We start from the raw sequence: 17,830 nt of genomic DNA, 5'->3' as shown, positions 1-17,830 counted from the left end.
TCTTAAGTTTCATACCAACACCCAGAAATCTTTGATCCCCAGTCAGCACTTTCCCCCTCTCATCCTCCCTAAACTTTCCAAAACACGGTGAACTTAAAACCGTTCAACCTTTAACTTTTGTCTACCCTCACACACGGATGGGGGGGTGTTTTTTTGGGGCACCATAAACTCACTGAAGCTGTTGTGGCTGTCAAAGTGAAATCAAATGAGAAATAACCCTCTGCTGCTGCAGCTATTTTCTATTAAATAAACATGGGTCATATAGTTTTGCTCTATGTGGAAACATGCACTTTAAAGTTCAGCGTGAGTTGCTCCCGCCTCTACTCTTCTGTACTTGGGAAGGTCTTCATAGAGTAAATATTTAATGATCCCCATGTAGAAATGAAGCTGCTGCAGCAGGATGAAGACAGAATAAAAAAAAGTCAAGTCAAGCACAGTCAAAAGTAGTGTAAATATAATTCTAACAGCTGTAAGGTTATATAAGAAATAAGTATGTAGGCTGGAATGTAGATGTCCTTTTGTACAGAGCATACAAGCTGTTCAAGGCTTCAAAGCTCCAGGTCATAGATAGGATACCATATGGGCAGAAAGATAGCAAAACCGTTCTAACATTTCATCACAGTGTCTCCCATATTTCTATGAGAACATGGAAGAAAACACATTTGATGTCCCTAAAGAAGTGAGACTTGAGCGATATCAAGACCTATGCTCAGTTATCTGTGCAGTCCTGAAAAGAACTGCAGAGAAGTAATGAAAAGTTACCTTCAAAGGTCCCTTTTCTGTCTGTCCTGAAGGTGCGACCTGTCGGCTACGATGGCAACAACCCCACGTCTGTGGCCGAGTGGCTGGAGTCTCTGGAGCTCGGCGACTACACCAAGTCCTTCCTCATCAACGGCTACACCTCCATGGAGCTGGTGAAGAAGATCTGGGAGATCGAGCTCATCAATGTAAGTCACATGATCGCTCTCACATCCTGCTGCTGTGTGTCCTCCTGAAAGGGTTGATTATAAAAGAATGTTAAGTTAAAGGATGGTTTTCTTCTTCTCATTGACAACAAATCCCATGAGAAGACCAAAGTGTGGTCTGTGTATCCACATCCTGACAATAAAAAACTCTATCACTTTCACATCTTCCTTAGAGAGTGATACGTTTGGAGTTGAGTGCTACAGACAGGGAAGGGAAGGAATGAGAGACGGACTGACACATTGTTAGTTTTTGCCTTTTCATTGGCTTTGTTCCTGATAAGAGTAACACCATAGTCTTCCTTTAAAAGACACATTCTTCCCAACAGAAGGTTTATCTGGTAACTGGACAGATGTTACACTCGCGTATTCTATCTTGACACAAGTCATTCCTCTGTCACCATAAAGTGTCTATCTCTCACTTTGAATACATCTGTGTGTCAGGTCAAATGTCTCCCTCATAGACATATGTTAACTCCACCTTTAAACAGTGCACGTCTCAGCTGAAATGATGTGTGCTGATAGAGATCAGACAGCAGCTGGAAGCTTGCTGCTCCTCTGTCCTCATCTCTCACCAGAGTGACAGAGTCCATTTGTTTCCCCTGCTCAATACATTGCTCTGGAGCCCCATATATCATCAGGAGCTCAGGCTGTGTCCTTTGGCTCTTTATCTAAAACAAGTTTGGAGTGGATGTGAGAGTTCCCTCTGAGGGAAAGGCTGCAGAGCCATACTGAGTGTGCAGTATACCTATCAGGCATTTCTCCTCGTTACTGTGCAATGCGTGTTCCGATTGCAAACAGGAAGGAGGTGCATTTGTACTGTTATATCTTCACATTCATTCAAAAGGTTCCCTATTTTACCTCCGTTGCATTAACGTTTGCATTAATAAAGAGCAGGCAGAGAGTTTGCTGCAGTTCTCCCTTGATTTCATTCTCTTTTTCTGTAAGTATGAGTTATGTTGGCTGATAATAAGATTTGACATCTGAGCTCGTATGTTGTCACAAGTAGTGCAGGTTTATGATTCAATTTTTAGCAACATGAAATCTTCAGAAGAGATGGGATTTGCTGCAGCCAGATCTCATCGCTCCTTTGATGCTCTGAGTGTAACGAAATCATACTCGATTGCAGAGGGCGCCTGCCTGGCTGATTTCAATAAGAGAGCGAGGGGGGGGGGGGGGGGGGGGGGGGGGGGGGTGTTTTTCTTTCCCAGCGGAGGATAAAGTGATAAAGTGATGAGTGATCAGCTGGAGGAGGTGGAGAGGGAGTTATATAAGCATGTGGGATGCAAGATGTTACCCAGCGCTGGGGTTACCGCCCACATGCTGCGGTGTGTGTGTGGTGTGTGTGTGTGTGTGTGTGTGTGTGTGTGTGTGTGTGTGTGTGTGTGTGTGTGTGTGTGTGTGTGTGTGTGTGTGTGTGTGTGTGTGTGTGTGTGTGTGTGTGTGTGTGTGTGTGTGTGTGTGTGTGTGTGTGTGTGTGTGTGTGTGTGTGTGTGTGTGTGTGTGTGTGTGTGTGTGTGTGTGTGTGTGTGCGCATATGTGAGAAAGAGAAAGTGTTAATACATGCTTTTGTTTCTGCTTCTGTTTTTAAAATGACCATTATTGACACAAAAGCCAGACTATATATCAATCTTCTTTCTTTTATGGAAAAGCGTGAGTCTCAACAATGTCAAATGAAACATATTTACACTACATACTCCTCAATGTACTTTTATTTAGACCTGTGTGTGCATGTTTGGAAAAACATTGTATAACATAAGGTTTCAGTTTATATAAAGAATGCACAGGTTAGTGAAGCTGCAGTACTGAGTGCAGCCACAAGAGGCTGCACAAGTACACAGAACGCTCACACACTTACCTGTGGGCAACACATGTGATTTATCTCCACCAACACACAGTGTTAATGCGTCACATTTATTCAGAAGGCTTATTTACATCAGCAGTTCCTGGGCAGTTTAATGTTAAAAAAAACAATGAATACATTCAAAACACGGTCAAAGGTCAAAGAATCAGAGTGTGTGTAGTGTATTCACTCAAGTGGATCCGTTTTATTATATAGGGATACAGTTCAGATGCAGGCGTGGTTGTGTCCTTTTACTGGGACTTATATCCATCCCTGCTGCTGTGGGATCAGACACCTTTTAATCCTGCCTGTTGGACAGAGACTTTACACTTTATTCAAATGTGTTGTACACTGCATTTCTTCATGTTTGTGTGATAACTTTATTGCTGGCTTTTGTTTTAACCTCATAATAAGTTTGGCCTGCCTGTAGGTTTGTTTAATACCTGAACCACGGTCCCCAGATCTCAGGACTTAAGTCGCATTGCACAGATTTAATATCAGTGATAGAAATTATGGCTAAAACTTTAATACACTTTTTAATATAGCCGAATGATCTTTTCACATCTGTTTTATTGCAAAAGGAACTATGCCAACAATAGTTCAATATCCTAGAATAATGTATACATAATTACAGATAGTATGAACTTTTACTGATGGGACAGTTTTGACATTTCAGTAAAACGTTTATTTTTTGTATTTTAGAGTTGGAATTAAAAGTCTTAAGATCTGAAATGAAAACACATAAAATGAAACATTCTATCTTTAAATTATTCAACTAACATTAAAAAGATTTAAGAAGTCATTATTAGAAATGAATGAGTACTGTAATGTTCACATTGCTGTAATTGGATTTTTTAAAATTATGCTAACATTAAAACTAATCACAGTCCGCTGAATGCACTTTGCCAAATTGCCCTCACCTATATTGCTACCTTTGACAGTGGCAATGGCAATTACTATTTAGTTAATGTATGCAGTTAACTATGAAAACTGTAGTGGTTACTATTGTACAAATGAGAATCTTCTTGCTTTCCCTCAAATCCGACGACAGTAACGAAGTTCTGTGCACGGCAGCAGTTTGGAACGTCTCTGTCTTCAGGGAGCTGCTGTCTGAGCTGCTTTGTGCCCTTAATTTCCCCCTGAACCCAAACCAATTTAGAGGGCTGTGTCAAACTTGAGAATGTATTATTAATAAGACATTAAAAGTCTGTCAATCTGCTTTTAATATCACGAGTCTCCTGGTAGAATCTGTCAGCTGTCGCAACAATCATTTCCTGCCATAATCTCTACTTCATAAAGCTTCAGGCCTCAAACTCGGCTGAGAGGAGGCTTGTTTGGGAACCTAGTTGGATCTGGATGACTTAAATTACTTTTTGAAATGTCATTATTCATGAACATTTAACTGCATTCATACTGGCTCCATTTATACTTTATACAGGCTGCACAGTTAATGAGATCAGTTTCCAAAAATGTAATTAAGATTTCCATAAAATTCCTAAAATAAGTTCATGAACTTTCTTTTTTCACTAGTAATTTAAAGTTTAGTCTTTAAAATGATAACAGTTTTAGCCAGACAAAGAACAGAAATAATTTTATTTGTTCCACAGCGAGGAAATAATTGTTAAAGCGAAGGAGACAGTGCAGATAAAAAAAAGAGTAAACTAACATATTTAATAAAGACGTTTGCAAAAATCAAGTAGACATCCAAGGTATATATAAATGTGCAGGTTATACAAAATATTAGTAAAACTAGATGAAACTGAAGTAGCAGCCACTATTAAGATTAATGATTTACAAAAACGATATATTGTTATTTTACAACAGTTGTAAGAGCCATTTAGGCACATTATTTGTAATGAATTATGGTTTGGTGAGCCAATTGAATATTCTTTAATTTAACTTAAATGAGCTGAATAACTATGATATTATTATTATACTGTTTTTGTAACGTTGTATCTTGCTTATGGACAGCTCTAGTTTTATGTTTTGTTATTATTTATAGAAAGCAGATTGTAGTAGCGTAAAGTATAAAGGACACTGCCAGCATGACACAGCAGGAGGTCTAGAGAGGAAGTTGGAAAAGGTTTTTGACCGCACACATCCGTACGACTGGGATTTGTTTGTTTATATGTTTAAATACCGTGCAAAGGTTGCACGTCGGCATTGGGCCGCCAGCTGATCCATTGAACCTCCCAATAAAGCACTTGAATGGAACGAGCAAGGTATTTGGATTTCTTGAACATACTCGAATTCGCCTCCTAGACTAAGTGGCCTTTGAACATTCCTTTGTTGGACAATTGGCCACTACAACAGTGTTGTTACGCTGTTAAGTTGTGAGGGTATATTCAGCAGTAAAGACATGCTGCATATTAATGACATTGACATTTACAACAAGGATAGTGAAAGTATACTTAAATAAATAATATAAATAGCAAAAGTAAATACATTAAAGAGGAACATTAACCACCTGATAAGGCTTGTTTTGCCAGAAATACGCTTTTTAAATGTGTATTTGTAATAGTTTAGTGGTCTGTGTTTCTTTAACCAACAGGAGGTAAATGAATAGACATATTCCTCCCCCTGCAGTGCGGTGAGCTGCTCACATCACGTATCAGTCCACACGGTGGAGCTGCTGCCTCTCTCTGCAGTCAGACCTCGTTCTGAGGAGCAAAAAGTACAAAACAACTGCGTCAAAGCTGCAAATTGCTCTCATTTCAAGTGATTCCTTCGCAGAGCGAAGCAATTATAAATGGATTTCGTTTTGGAAAGCCACGTTGACGCCGGTGGAGTGCAGATAGTTTCTGGTCCTCTAGGATCAAGTCCCCTAATGTTCTCCAGATGAGTGGACCCTGATATCACAGAAGAGGGGCCTTCAAATGTGTGTGTGTGTGTGTGTGTGTGTGTGTGTGTGTGTGTGTGTGTGTGTGTGTGTGTGTGTGTGTGTGTGTGTGTGTGTGTGTGTGTGTGTGTGTGTGTGTGTGTGTGTGTGTGTGTGTGTGTGTGTGTGTGTGTGTGTGTGTGTGTGTGTGTGTGGTGTGTGTGTGTGTGTGTGGTGTGTGTGTGTGTGTGTGTGTGTGTGTGTGGTGTGTGTGTGTGTGTGTGTGTGTGTGTGTGTGTGTGTGTGTGTGTGTGTGTGTGAAAATCATCCTGTGACACTCTTGGTTTTGCCATAGTGATTTATGTCAAAGTTAAGACAGTTAATATATAAATGAACCAGATGATTTGGGCTTATAGGGGTAATATCACACAATTTAATGTTCATCATGTTAAATCCTACCAGTACAGTGTTGCTGTGAAAAAGTTCTGATAATTCATTTGAAACATTACCGGCAATAGTCTTATTTAATACTTCACAACCTTATTGTCTAATATTTAATAGAGTAAATCCCTTTTTACTTGAAACACCTTAACACTTAAACTTTTGTATACATAAGTTGTAAAAAGGTCAGCCAAATAGTGATAATTCATTTAATTTGAATCATCACATTATTAGACCATAATTAAGGACACTTCTATAGCAGTAATATTTATTTCCTCATTGTCGGAAGAAGTATTTTGATTATGCTTAAAGGTGGGGTAGGTAAGTTTGAGAAACCGGCTCGAGATACACTTTTTGTTATATTCCATGGAATGCTCTTAACATCCCGATAGCAATGACTATCTTAAGTGCTTTGACAAAAAATCCATAAAAAAATGTCATCTGTGGAAGCCGTAGTACTGTAGTACGGCCCGGCTAAAATAACTAGATGGCCTACCTGCCTGTCAGCCTTCCATCTGTGCACAAACTTATCTCGTGCCCTCATTGGTCATGTGCGCGTTCGTGTGTGTTGGAGGAGGGGCTCTGTAAGGAAGTGGCAGATTTTTTCCGGCTGTGTATTTTCAAATTCTAGCACACTCGAGCTGGTTTCTCCAAAATGACCTACCCCACCTTTAAGTAAAGGTAGCCTTGTGAAAACTCAAGGTCAAGGTCTTACATACCTAGGTAAACTGCAACAAATAGAGTATGACAATTATAGGTATATGTAGTCAAATGCAAAGTGTGTCACCCTGAAATGTAGTGAACTTGGAGTATGAATTATCATAAATAGAAATACTCAAAGTACAAGGGCCTAAATATTGTACTAGTGTAGTACTTAGTTACTTTTCACCACTGTATTTCCTGTCTTTTTCGATTCTTGCATAACCTTTTCTTTGCTTCTTCATATGTTTCATGTGAAGGCCTGTCGGTGTGTGTTCACTGTGTGTTGGTGGGTGTGTGTGTACGTGTGTGTGATTCACCTGCACGACCCGACTTGTCCTTGCATTCCCCACTATTATAACATGTCGTTTTAGGAGGTATTCACACTCAATGCTGGGAATGTGTTCTGAAAACCCAAAAATGACTAACTCTGCAAGTGCGTGTGTGTGTGTGTGTGTAACTGTGCGCGGGTCCAAAATAAATTGAGGACAGTCATGAGAGTTCAGCCTCTCAGCTACTGCTTGTACTCCGTTGCCATGACGGCTACTAGTTACCATAGAGACTAGAGATATGTGCACTTGGTATAAATGAAATGTGTTTGTGTGCATGTGTGTGTACTGGATTGCCTTTTCCAAATACCTTTATGTGTGTGGGTGCGTGCGTGCGTGTGTGTGTTCCTGTGCTTACCACCTTCTTTGTCACCTCTCCAAATGCACAGATTGTCTCACATCCCAGCACCAGATGGTTCCTGCCTTCGTTAGACACTGCAGGATTAAACTCTATACATCATACCATCAGACCGACACACACACTCATACACACACTTCCCTTAGTTAGTCTACTTGGTTCACTGATTAATGTGTTTTCTCACCAGATTAGGCGTTAACATGTGAGAGATATGTATGTATTGCAGCTGTAACACAATCCTGTGCTGCACATTTTCAGAGTGTTTCACTGTGCAGATACAGTACTCGTACAGTACGTGTTAGAAGCAGTGAGTAGTAGTTTTGGTGTGGGAGTATTCGCCTCAGGACTGCAGTGTACTTCACCGTCCTTGCCTGCTGATATCGCTCTACTGAAGCCTTATTTGGCGATTGTGCTTCCTGTTGTAGCTCTCTCCGTGCTGGAGATAGTGTGGGAGGTATCGGGAGATAATGTGTGTGACCCCAGAGCACACCTTGAACCTGTGGCCCGGTACTGCTGCACATCATCACATCATCAGGATCTGTTTACTGATGAAGATGGACTGATAATGTTTTGTATTTAAATGTATGGAGTTTGGCTCATGGTTTACATCAAATATCAGCTTCCTTCTTCCTTTCAGTAATACCGGAACATAATACTTACAGTCACTTAAACAATAACCTTTACAGATATTATGCAATAGTGGTTTTTGAGGAGGTTAATTAAGATTAACTGGCCTTTAAAAACAAATGTTATGAGTTCAATATATATTGGCTGGCAACGCTCAAGTCATTTGAGTGGTTTTCCTTTAAAGGTCCCATGTCATGCTTTTCCGGTTATTACCCGTCCCCTTGTGTGTTATGTAGCTTGTTCTGCATGTAACGGTCTGCAGAGTCACAAACCCTCAAAGTACACTCTGTAGCGAGTAAAACTCTAACACAGAAAATACCTATCTATGCTGCCCCAGAACGCCTCGTTGGAGATTTTTATTTTTCCATTGTTTTCTTCCTGAGTATAGTGACGTGACCATACCCAGGTCCAAATGGACTCACGTGTGTGTGCTCAGGCTGAGTTCCTCTGTGTCTCGCTGTCTCGCAGACCCCACGCAGCAACCAGGAAACGACACCAGTAATCCAGCTCACACTGTTCGCTCCTCGAGCCTCAAAGGGCAGAGCAGCGAGCCCCGCAACGTCCCGCCAACACGGCACCCAGACCCCACGCAGCATTCTCATCTGTTTGTCCTTACTGGTGTCATTTTCTGGTTGCTAACAAACGCCATTGTAACACATAAACACCCATCAGAGCACAGTGGGCTCATAGGGAGGGGGGGGGCAGGAGCTCCAACAAGCCGTTTAGGACAGAGAGTGAATACACATACTATACAGAGATGCTGTATGAGAAACCAATGTGATTTTGGAACATTGAACAATGTAAATCTATTCTAGTAGACCTCAAGAATGGAATTATGATCAGTAGAAATGGCCATGTCATGGGACCTTTAAATGTTTAAACCGTTGTTTTCACTTGCTGTTTTTAAGGTCAACAATACATTTTGAAGCCTATTCATGACGCCAGCTACTACAATTTCCTGGCAACTGGCTGAAAGTGTGATGTAAATCTTTTGATGTGATCAAACCCTCCAGGAGCAGCTACTAAACGGGCTTTGAGATGTAGAAATTTGAGTGCATTTGTGAATTATTACAAATACCAAAGGTATGAATTAAAATCTATAACATAGTGGTTGAATGTTGTTTCTAGGAGAGGAGGCAGTAAGCATGAGTCATGCACTATCTTTAGTTTTTTTTCTGGATCACATAAGTAGACTTGTAAAAGACAGAAATAGGCAGAATGACGTCGAACGTTGTGGGTTAGATTTCACGGATGCAAATATATACTCTCATACATAAACATATACACAGTGTGGTCCCATTTGTGTCCTGTTTTCAGTTTCAATGATCTTTCAACAGCAGCCGTGAGTTGGTCAGGTTTCAAATGTGTTTAATTTCTTCCCCTGATTAGGATGGTTTCAGGGCCAGAACATCCTGCACGTACTGGTGTTACGCAAGCTGCCTCAGTGACGATGTTCTCTGAAGAACATGAAGCCTTGAGGAACATTGCAAAAGAGTCATTAGGATCAGATAAAGGGGACTTCCTCTGCTCTGAGCTATGTTCTATCAAAAGTCCAAACTTGTCTGCATCTGTGGTGAAGACAGATTATCAGACCCTGAAATGAAGGGGTTGTTCTTAACGTCAAAAGGGGTCCTGAGACTAAAAGTCCAATTAATTTTCTACAAACACAATGTAAGGTGACTTTCAGTTGGAGCGTTTCCAGGCTTGGATGGGTTTCAAGCTCCATATTTCTCAGTTGAATCATGAATACAAAGGATGAGCAGCTGCGTCAGACATTATGTGGTTCTTTGATAAGATATTACAGGTACAAGCTTGTGTACATAGAAACGTGAGGAGAGAAATCAGCTCTTCCTGAGATCATTCTGAAAGCTGAATCACATTTGGTGTTTAGGTCTATTTTGATTTGTTTTGTGCCAATGCATTGTTTCTCCATAGCAACATCGCCGAACGATGAAATGTGCATTTTATTTTTCAAGCATTGCGCATACCAATCTGACTCATACTACATACTAGGGCTGCTCGATTATGGCAAAAATCATAATCTCGATTATTTGGGTCAATAATCGAGATATTCAATTGATATCACGATTATTAAAAACGATTATCCATTTACTTTGAAAACATCAATTAAAAAATGTGAACAGTATGTTTTTAACAGTTGATTACCCTGAACTTTAAGTATAATTCAACTGAAGAACCAATTTAAAAAAAAATGTAATTTGAAAAAAAAAAAAAAAAAAAGTAATAATAATAATACAAATATAATCGTTTTCTTTCGATTACGTTGTTTTTGTAATCGTTGCAAGCTATAATCGTAATTGCGATTAAAATACGATTAATTGAGCAGCCCTACTACATACCACGCTGAGGATCAGTGATGAGACATTTAAAGAAATAGTTTGACATAGGAAATATGCTCATTTAATTTTTGAAGTACGAAGCTTAGATTAAAATAAAGACTGAAATCAGCTAGCTGTAAAAAATGTAAATATCTATTTACATTAATGATAAAAAGCCTGTTAATAGTTTACGTTTGGAACTGAATTGTGACTACTTACTGTTTGAAACGTCTCTACTCAATGCTTTACGCAAACAAACACATTTACTCTCCTTGCATGACAGCATGAGCTTGTCTCCGTATGGGCCCGGCGTCTCCATAGTGACGAGATGGAGAGGAGGAGGAGGGGGGGAGGGGGTAATGTAAACTGGGTAGAGGGAGAGAGAGAGAGCTCAGGCAGAGACATGTAGGAGATGTAGTCTGGATGCCGCAAGCTGAAGAAAGAGGAGGAGTTGTTGAGCGCTGGAAATCTGCAGAGTGCGAGTGAGAGGGGGAGACAAAAGCTGGTGGTGAGGAGGCGAGGAGTAAAGCTAGGAGGAAAAACACAAGAGAAGAAGAAGAGAAGGAGACGCACTTGTTTTGGACGGTAAAAAATAGCAACAGCAAGAAGAGAAGCGTGTGAGAAAATAAAACAGAAGGACACAGAGGAACTGAAGAAGACGTTTCATTTGGAATAAGTCCACCTGAAGAGAGGTAGGTGCTGACACACGGGACAGGAGTGATGAAGAAAGAGTGATATTTAGTTTAAACTAGGAAGAGAAAGGGATACGATGTTAAGCGGAGATTCTCTTGTTCCACCCTTGCTGTTTTATTCATACATCTTTCATCCTCGGCGATGCTGAGGTGATTACAACCTCTGAATGGCTTTCACGCTGCACAGTCTACACTGCTGACTAAGCACATTCACTGGATGTGTGACTGCGTGCGCTGGGGGTAAATGTTTCTGAGCAGGAGTCCTCGAGCCACCTGAGAGAATGAGCTCTGTGTCGATGCAATAAAGCATCCATTGTGCTTTGGAAAAACTTCAGTTATAACAAGAGCGCAAGTCATATCTTTCCTCCTGGTCACTGTAATGCTTATACATTCAAATCATGTTACCTTCCTCAGTAGCGTAAGAGTTCATAGACAGGACTTTATTCAACTAAAAATATACTAAATCCCTGCCAAAATTCAACCTGGTTCTCTTATTTGTACGCGTCACAAGACTTTCTAGGAGGATATTTAAATCCAGAATGAGGTTTCATTTGTAGATTATCTTTGTACTTCCAAATTGAGTCAAGTGAAGCAAGGAAAAAAAGCAAAAGCTATTACTACTACAGTTAAACCCACTTAAATCCAATTACCGCCCCATTTTGTGTCTTATCCTATTTGCATGCACTTACATACTCTTAGAAGACAGTGAGAGAAGTGAAATCTGGGACAAGGAAGTGTATAGTGGCTTTACGGAGGGATGTTGTTAGTTTGTCAGTCTGTGCTGTTAACATAAGCACATTTTTGGGTTTTATTCACAATGTATGAGGGAAACTGTAGGCATGACTGAGCACAGGGAAGGCTTATCTGCTGTTATATGACCACTGCTTTCAGGTTTAGACCTACTTTTTGTTTAAAATGATATTCATGTTAATATTACTGAAAGAAACAACAGTGCTTACCAGATGATTTACCCTGCGCTCCAGTTGAAGCTACCTGACTTCATCCTAACTTGCCCAAAATTCACTGGAATCCAAGAGCCAAACAATATAATTAATCAATATGTTATAGCCTGTTTGGACTTGTATTGGAAACAAGGCAGCAGCTATAGTGCAACACTAAAAAGGAAAGTAGGTGAGGCGCTTGTGGGAGGTGAATAGAGGGAGAGAGCGAGACAGGTCCCAGCAGGACGACGGGAGGGAAGTATTTGTCTTCACCCGCTGCTGAAGAACAGCCAGGACACACAAAGATCGAGCTGGAAATCCTGCCAGATGCTTTTTACCAAAGACGGTCAATCAATCATATTCATGTCTCCTGTTCGTCAGATCGTCACACAGCAATAGATTCCCCTTCAGTGACACGTCATGGACAAAGGCTGGAGTATTGACTCTTAAGGGTTTACATTCTACACATTTGCTGGTTTTCTGCTATGATTGTTGAACTAGGGGAGACTGTTGACATATTCCTCCGGGATCATGAACCAGGTCACAGAACAGGAACACAAATGTTTGTTTTACCCCAAACTTTTGTATTCATTGGCAGGTCAAGTGAGGCTGCTGAGGCTTACAAATGGCTGTGCTTCATGTGTGCTTCATATAAAAGTGACATCTTGAATAACCTCAAAACAAGAAGGACAAGGCATCTTTCTTTAGGTTTGGTCTATATATATAGCAGCACAGCTGTGACCTCACTATTGGCTGGTCGTAATATGTGGCTACATTTACTCTGCTGCTTTGATGTGGACTGAATCACATTTGTTGGGTTACTGATACACATGAGGAGCTCTCTGAAACATATAGATTTGTACGTTCTCTTTCTCTAGTCATTATTTACCCAACACAATTACCGGGTGTAACTGATACTGTAAGCTTAATGGGATAATTACGGTTGGCTAGCTAATTAATGACAAGGTTAAAGTAAATAGTAAGAGAGGTGCTCTTGCTTAGCCTACTACTTCTTCTTTATTACCTCACTGGGCATAATGAAGGCATACACAGCATGGTCACATCCAGAGCTGTGTCTCCGCAGAGAGTCCACAGATGGCTGCTACAAGCATCCTGTTAACCTGAGCGTGTTCCTGTAGTCGTCTTTTTACGAGTACATGTATTGTATGTTCCGCATCTCCCTGACTCTGACCGCGATCAGCTGTTTCTGTGAGCCCTACAACGACAACACATAAACATAACTCCTGTGGGCTGTCTCTCTATTGCTAGTTCAACCTTAACCATGTGCAGTCGTTTGGACATTCTGCACGTGTCACACCCACACAGCTGTATACACATTATCAACTAAAGGCGTTTACTGAAAACCTGATTCGAGCCACAGTAAAAATTAAGAAATGTTGCCTGAGTGATCAACTAATTGCATTTTTCATTTAGCTTATCTTCTGGTTCTTTAAAACTGTTACCATTTTTTAAATATAAATCCATTGTTTTTCTTTATTTTCATTGTTGTTCCTTCCATGAAATATAAAACTCTCCATTCTTACACTTGCATATTCGCATTTGAAAAATCCCGGAGGTGGATAAAGTCTTTGAAGAACCCACACCCAGATAGCATATTACTTGTATAAAATAACAGTGACGCAGACACACGTACACACAAACACACACAGATGTTCACAGAACCAGTGCATTAGTGGAGCTTGTGCTTCTCTGCAGTGTGAACATCGGTTCCCTCTTGGGGCTTTGAAGTATTTATTAACCCAGAAAAATCTCACACACCAGGTCCTCTCTCATCATATCGGCTATTCAATTCATGAGCTGCTCTGTGTGTGGCAGTGTGTGTTTGTGTGTGCAGGAGAATAGCTTTGAGAGATCTTGCTTCAACCTTGAACCTGCAGCACTTGGTGATGTTTTCACACGCACACGCACACGCACACACACACACACACACACACACACACACACACACACACACACACACACACACACACACACACACACACACACACACACACACACAAAGCGCCTCTGCTTCCAGTCATACTTACAGTTCTCTTGCCATTAATGGAGATATATCTGTCTCCATGTAGGCGGGCTTTTTCACAACCTGCTCTGATTGGCTGCTTCTTTTGTCCGCACTGAAACAAGCCTTCCTATTGGCCTCTGATGGATATCATTTTCAACAAATCACCCCTAGCTGCTACTCCCCTCCACTCTCTGGTTACTAGGCAACCAGTGGTCTCTGGTTTCCCTCCAACCCCCCCAAAATGGTGTGTGTGTGTGTGTGTGTGTGTGTGTGTGTGTGTGTGTGTGTGTGTGTGTGTGTGTGTGTGTGTGTGTGTGTGTGTGTGTGTGTGTGTGTGTGTGTGTGTGTGTGTGTGTGTGTGTGTGTGTGTGTGTGTGTGTGTGTGTGTGTGTGTGTGTGTGTGTGTGTGTGTGTGTGTGTGTGTGTGTGTGTGTGTGTGTGTGTGTGTGTGTGTGTGTGTGTGTGTGTGTGTGTGTGTGTGTGTGTGTGTGTGTGTGTGTGTGTGTGTGTGTGTGTGTGTGTGTGTATACTTATATTTACAGTGAACAGTATATGGCTGTATGAAGGCGTGGCTGTGGACGGATGGATGAAGTTGAAACCTGGACTTGATCAGAACCCGGCTCTCAGTCGATGCTTTCTGAGGGTGTGTGTGTGTGTGTGTGTGTGTAGTCTATTGAAAGACGAGGCAAATTGATTCTCATCATCTCTTCCGAAATGTTCCACCTCCAAACGACACACACACACGTTAAGTGAGGGATGGAGCGATGAAGAAGGAGTAAAGTATTCAGGGTTAGAGAAACGTCAATAACCGGGGTGGAAAGTGAGCCAAGCATTGTTGCTGAAAATGTCTGAGCTTTCACTCTCAGCGTGAGCTCTGTGCACATTATCCATCCCATCAACGCTTTTTTAGAACAAACTCTGTTCAATTTGCATAGTGGAAGCTAGTCTCTTTCATGTCCCATCAGCATCAGATTTAGTACCAAAGCCGAGGCATGATTATTGGCTAATGTTTATTCTTACATTTACATTCATTTAAAAAAGCCCCCTTCCTGTGACTGTTGCTAATATGCTTCTTAATGCACTTATTAACACACCTTAGACATTTTGACAAGCCAGCCACTAAATTCAGTTCAATTGCCTGGCAACCTGTTCTATCTGAGTATTGAAGGTGTGGGAGGCAGATTGTGTTACCTTTAGACAGTATTACCAGTCTGTATTTAAGCTGAGTTTTGAGCGTATCATCAGTGTGGTATCAATCTTCTCATCTACCTATGATCAAAAAGAGAATCATTCTGCCTTCACATGGAGTCATGCAGACGGTAGACGGCAAACTGGATACCATTTTAGTAGATGAGAGCAGAAAAGTAAAACTCTGTAATGCCGGCAGAGAACCGGCAACGGTACTGGTAAATGGAATCGTCAAAGTTAAACTACTTACAATCTTTCTCATCCACCGTGAAGGAACTTACAACAGGATATGACATAGCTCCCTCAAAAGGGAAAAAACATTGGCGTCCTGAGTGTGAAGCTAATATTCTGTAATAATCGGTTAGAGTATTTCTTACTATTGGTCACTCTGTAAGTGTATTTGAATGTTCAATTTAAGAAACCTTACGCCATTGATTCTTTGATCTGGAACAATCGATGGAGGATTCTTCCAAGGGTTAAACGCCAACCACACCATTATCAGACCACGCCTGAGGGGCTTCAGGAGTCTGCTGATATCCCAGAGGTCAGGGGGATTGGTCACATGGACATGAGCCTGGAGGAGGTAGATACACAGCCAGAGCTAACAAACAAAGATCGACCAATCACATGCAGTTGCCAAGGCAGAGGAGAAGAAGCTCTTAATGTGCGGCTGCAAAGCCTGGTCTTTTATTAGGCCCAATCACTGACACACTATTTATTCTTTTCAGCCTCTCCTCATCTGGATAGTGAGAGGGGAGGGGAAGTAAGGACAGAGTGGGAGAGGCGAGCAGATGATGAAAGGTAATTTGAGGTCAAGGGAATCAGAATATGAACAGGAAGTGAAAAAGGATAGGAGGGCAGTGAAAGGGATATTTAGGCGAGTCAATGTAAATGAAACAGCAGCAGTGAGACTGATGAGAGTGTTTTCAGTCCCCTCTTTCTCTATCATTACAATTATTTGCTAGCTGGAGCACAGACACTGGTTGGACTGTCGGCCCCTCGCTGGGTTTCTGCTCCAGTGAGCCCACCAGCTTCACCTCCCCTCCAGTAGCACACAGAGAATAGGCTTTTTGTGTCCAGTGTCCTGAATGAGAGAGTGGTCCATGTCCCCAATCTCTGACGCTTACCCTCCTTTGTCCCACTGGTTTGTTTGCAGAATGTGTCTTTTAGTCAGCATTATTCCGACATCACTCTCGTGTTTAACGAGGTCAGTGTGTTCTTGGGCTTTTCCCCGGAAGTTTATACAATTAGTTTTTGTTTGTTAAGCCCGGCCGCTCAATCAAGGATTGGATTTGTGAAATAATCTAAATTCTACTGGGAGATGTTTTGCTTTTGCATATTGTATGGCTTCTTACTAAATGAAAGGTAGAACCGTTCACATGCATACACAGATATTTCAATTGCAAGTAATCAGATTATTATTCAGATTATTGTAGTAAAGTGTCAGAAGGCAATAGAGAGGAGATGGCTGCGAGAAAAACTCCGTCGTCCGTATGTGTGGCGGCTAATCCGTTAATCGAGCCCGTTTAATCTGGGCTAAAGGGACTTTTAACAGGATTAGGGCATTGATCGACACACACATAAGACACAAAAGCAGCAGCCCACAAACCAAATCACTTCATACTACGCTAATAAAATCAAGAGCAGAGGGTAAGTAAGCCTCCTCTAGCCACTCAGCTCAATACTGTTGAACACAAAGAGAGGAAGAGAGACACGAGCTCTGTGAGGTGATTGGAATATAGTTGAGTTGAAATGAATGTGTGGTTAGTGTGATGGGAATGGATAGAAAGAGAGGAAGAGGGCTGCAGGTATCTCAACACTTCTCCTGTCAGTGAATGCAGCTGCTGTGAATATCATTTAAATGCAAATGTGCCGATACTGCAGTGAAGCATAACAGAGGGAGTCTGTGTTTTAACAATAATAATGTTGGGTTGCATTCAAATTCTCCTCCATTCAGGGATAACAATATCATCTACATCCCCACGCAGAGAAACGTGTGTGTGTGTGTGTGTGTGTGTGTGTGTGTGTGTGTGTGTGTGTGTGTGTGTGTGTGTGTGTGTGTGTGTGTGTGTGTGTGTGTGTGTGTGTGTGTGTGTGTGTGTGTGTGTGTGTGTGTGTGTGTGTGTGTGTGTGTGTGTGTGTGTGTGTGTGTGTGTGTGTGTGTGTGTGTGTGTGTGTGTGTGTGTGTGTGTGCGTGTGCGTGTGTATATATTTTTTTTGGGATGAGTGTGTGTGGGTGACTGCTGTTGCGGCTCTGTGTTGCCATGGTGGCGGTTGAACTTCAGGCTGAGGTTGAGGCAGCTACTGTAGTTGAAGTAGATGCTGTTGCATAAGAACAAGACACACACACACACACACAGGCGATGAGCACCTTAGCGAGGCCTTTACTGTCCATGCTGAGTGTGTGTGTGTGGATCTGTGTGTGAAGAAACAGCAGTGTGAGGACTGTTGTCACGCCACATCCCCTCAGGAGACAGAAGCAAGAGAAAGAGAATTAATATTTCATAACCTTTACAACTAAAGAAACTGCATTACTCAGCTCAGTTTGTGCTTTACAGTTCAGTCCA

The 17,830-nt window shown here is 41.5% G+C and overlaps 1 protein-coding gene across 1 annotated transcript in view; it reads left to right on the top strand.

The window, feature by feature from the left end:
• anks1b (ankyrin repeat and sterile alpha motif domain containing 1B) overlaps positions 1 to 17,830 on the top strand; it is a 206,654-nt gene that overhangs the window by 169,108 nt on the left and 19,716 nt on the right. Inside the window, 1 exon segment of the mRNA XM_034133394.1 lies at positions 795 to 947. Within this exon segment, the coding sequence (XP_033989285.1) occupies positions 795 to 947 (153 nt within the window).

The sequence above is a fragment of the Trematomus bernacchii genome, unplaced genomic scaffold, assembly GCF_902827165.1.
Source record: "Trematomus bernacchii unplaced genomic scaffold, fTreBer1.1, whole genome shotgun sequence".
NCBI lineage: Eukaryota > Metazoa > Chordata > Actinopteri > Perciformes > Nototheniidae > Trematomus > Trematomus bernacchii.
This window is presented reverse-complemented; position numbering and strand designations above follow the sequence as displayed.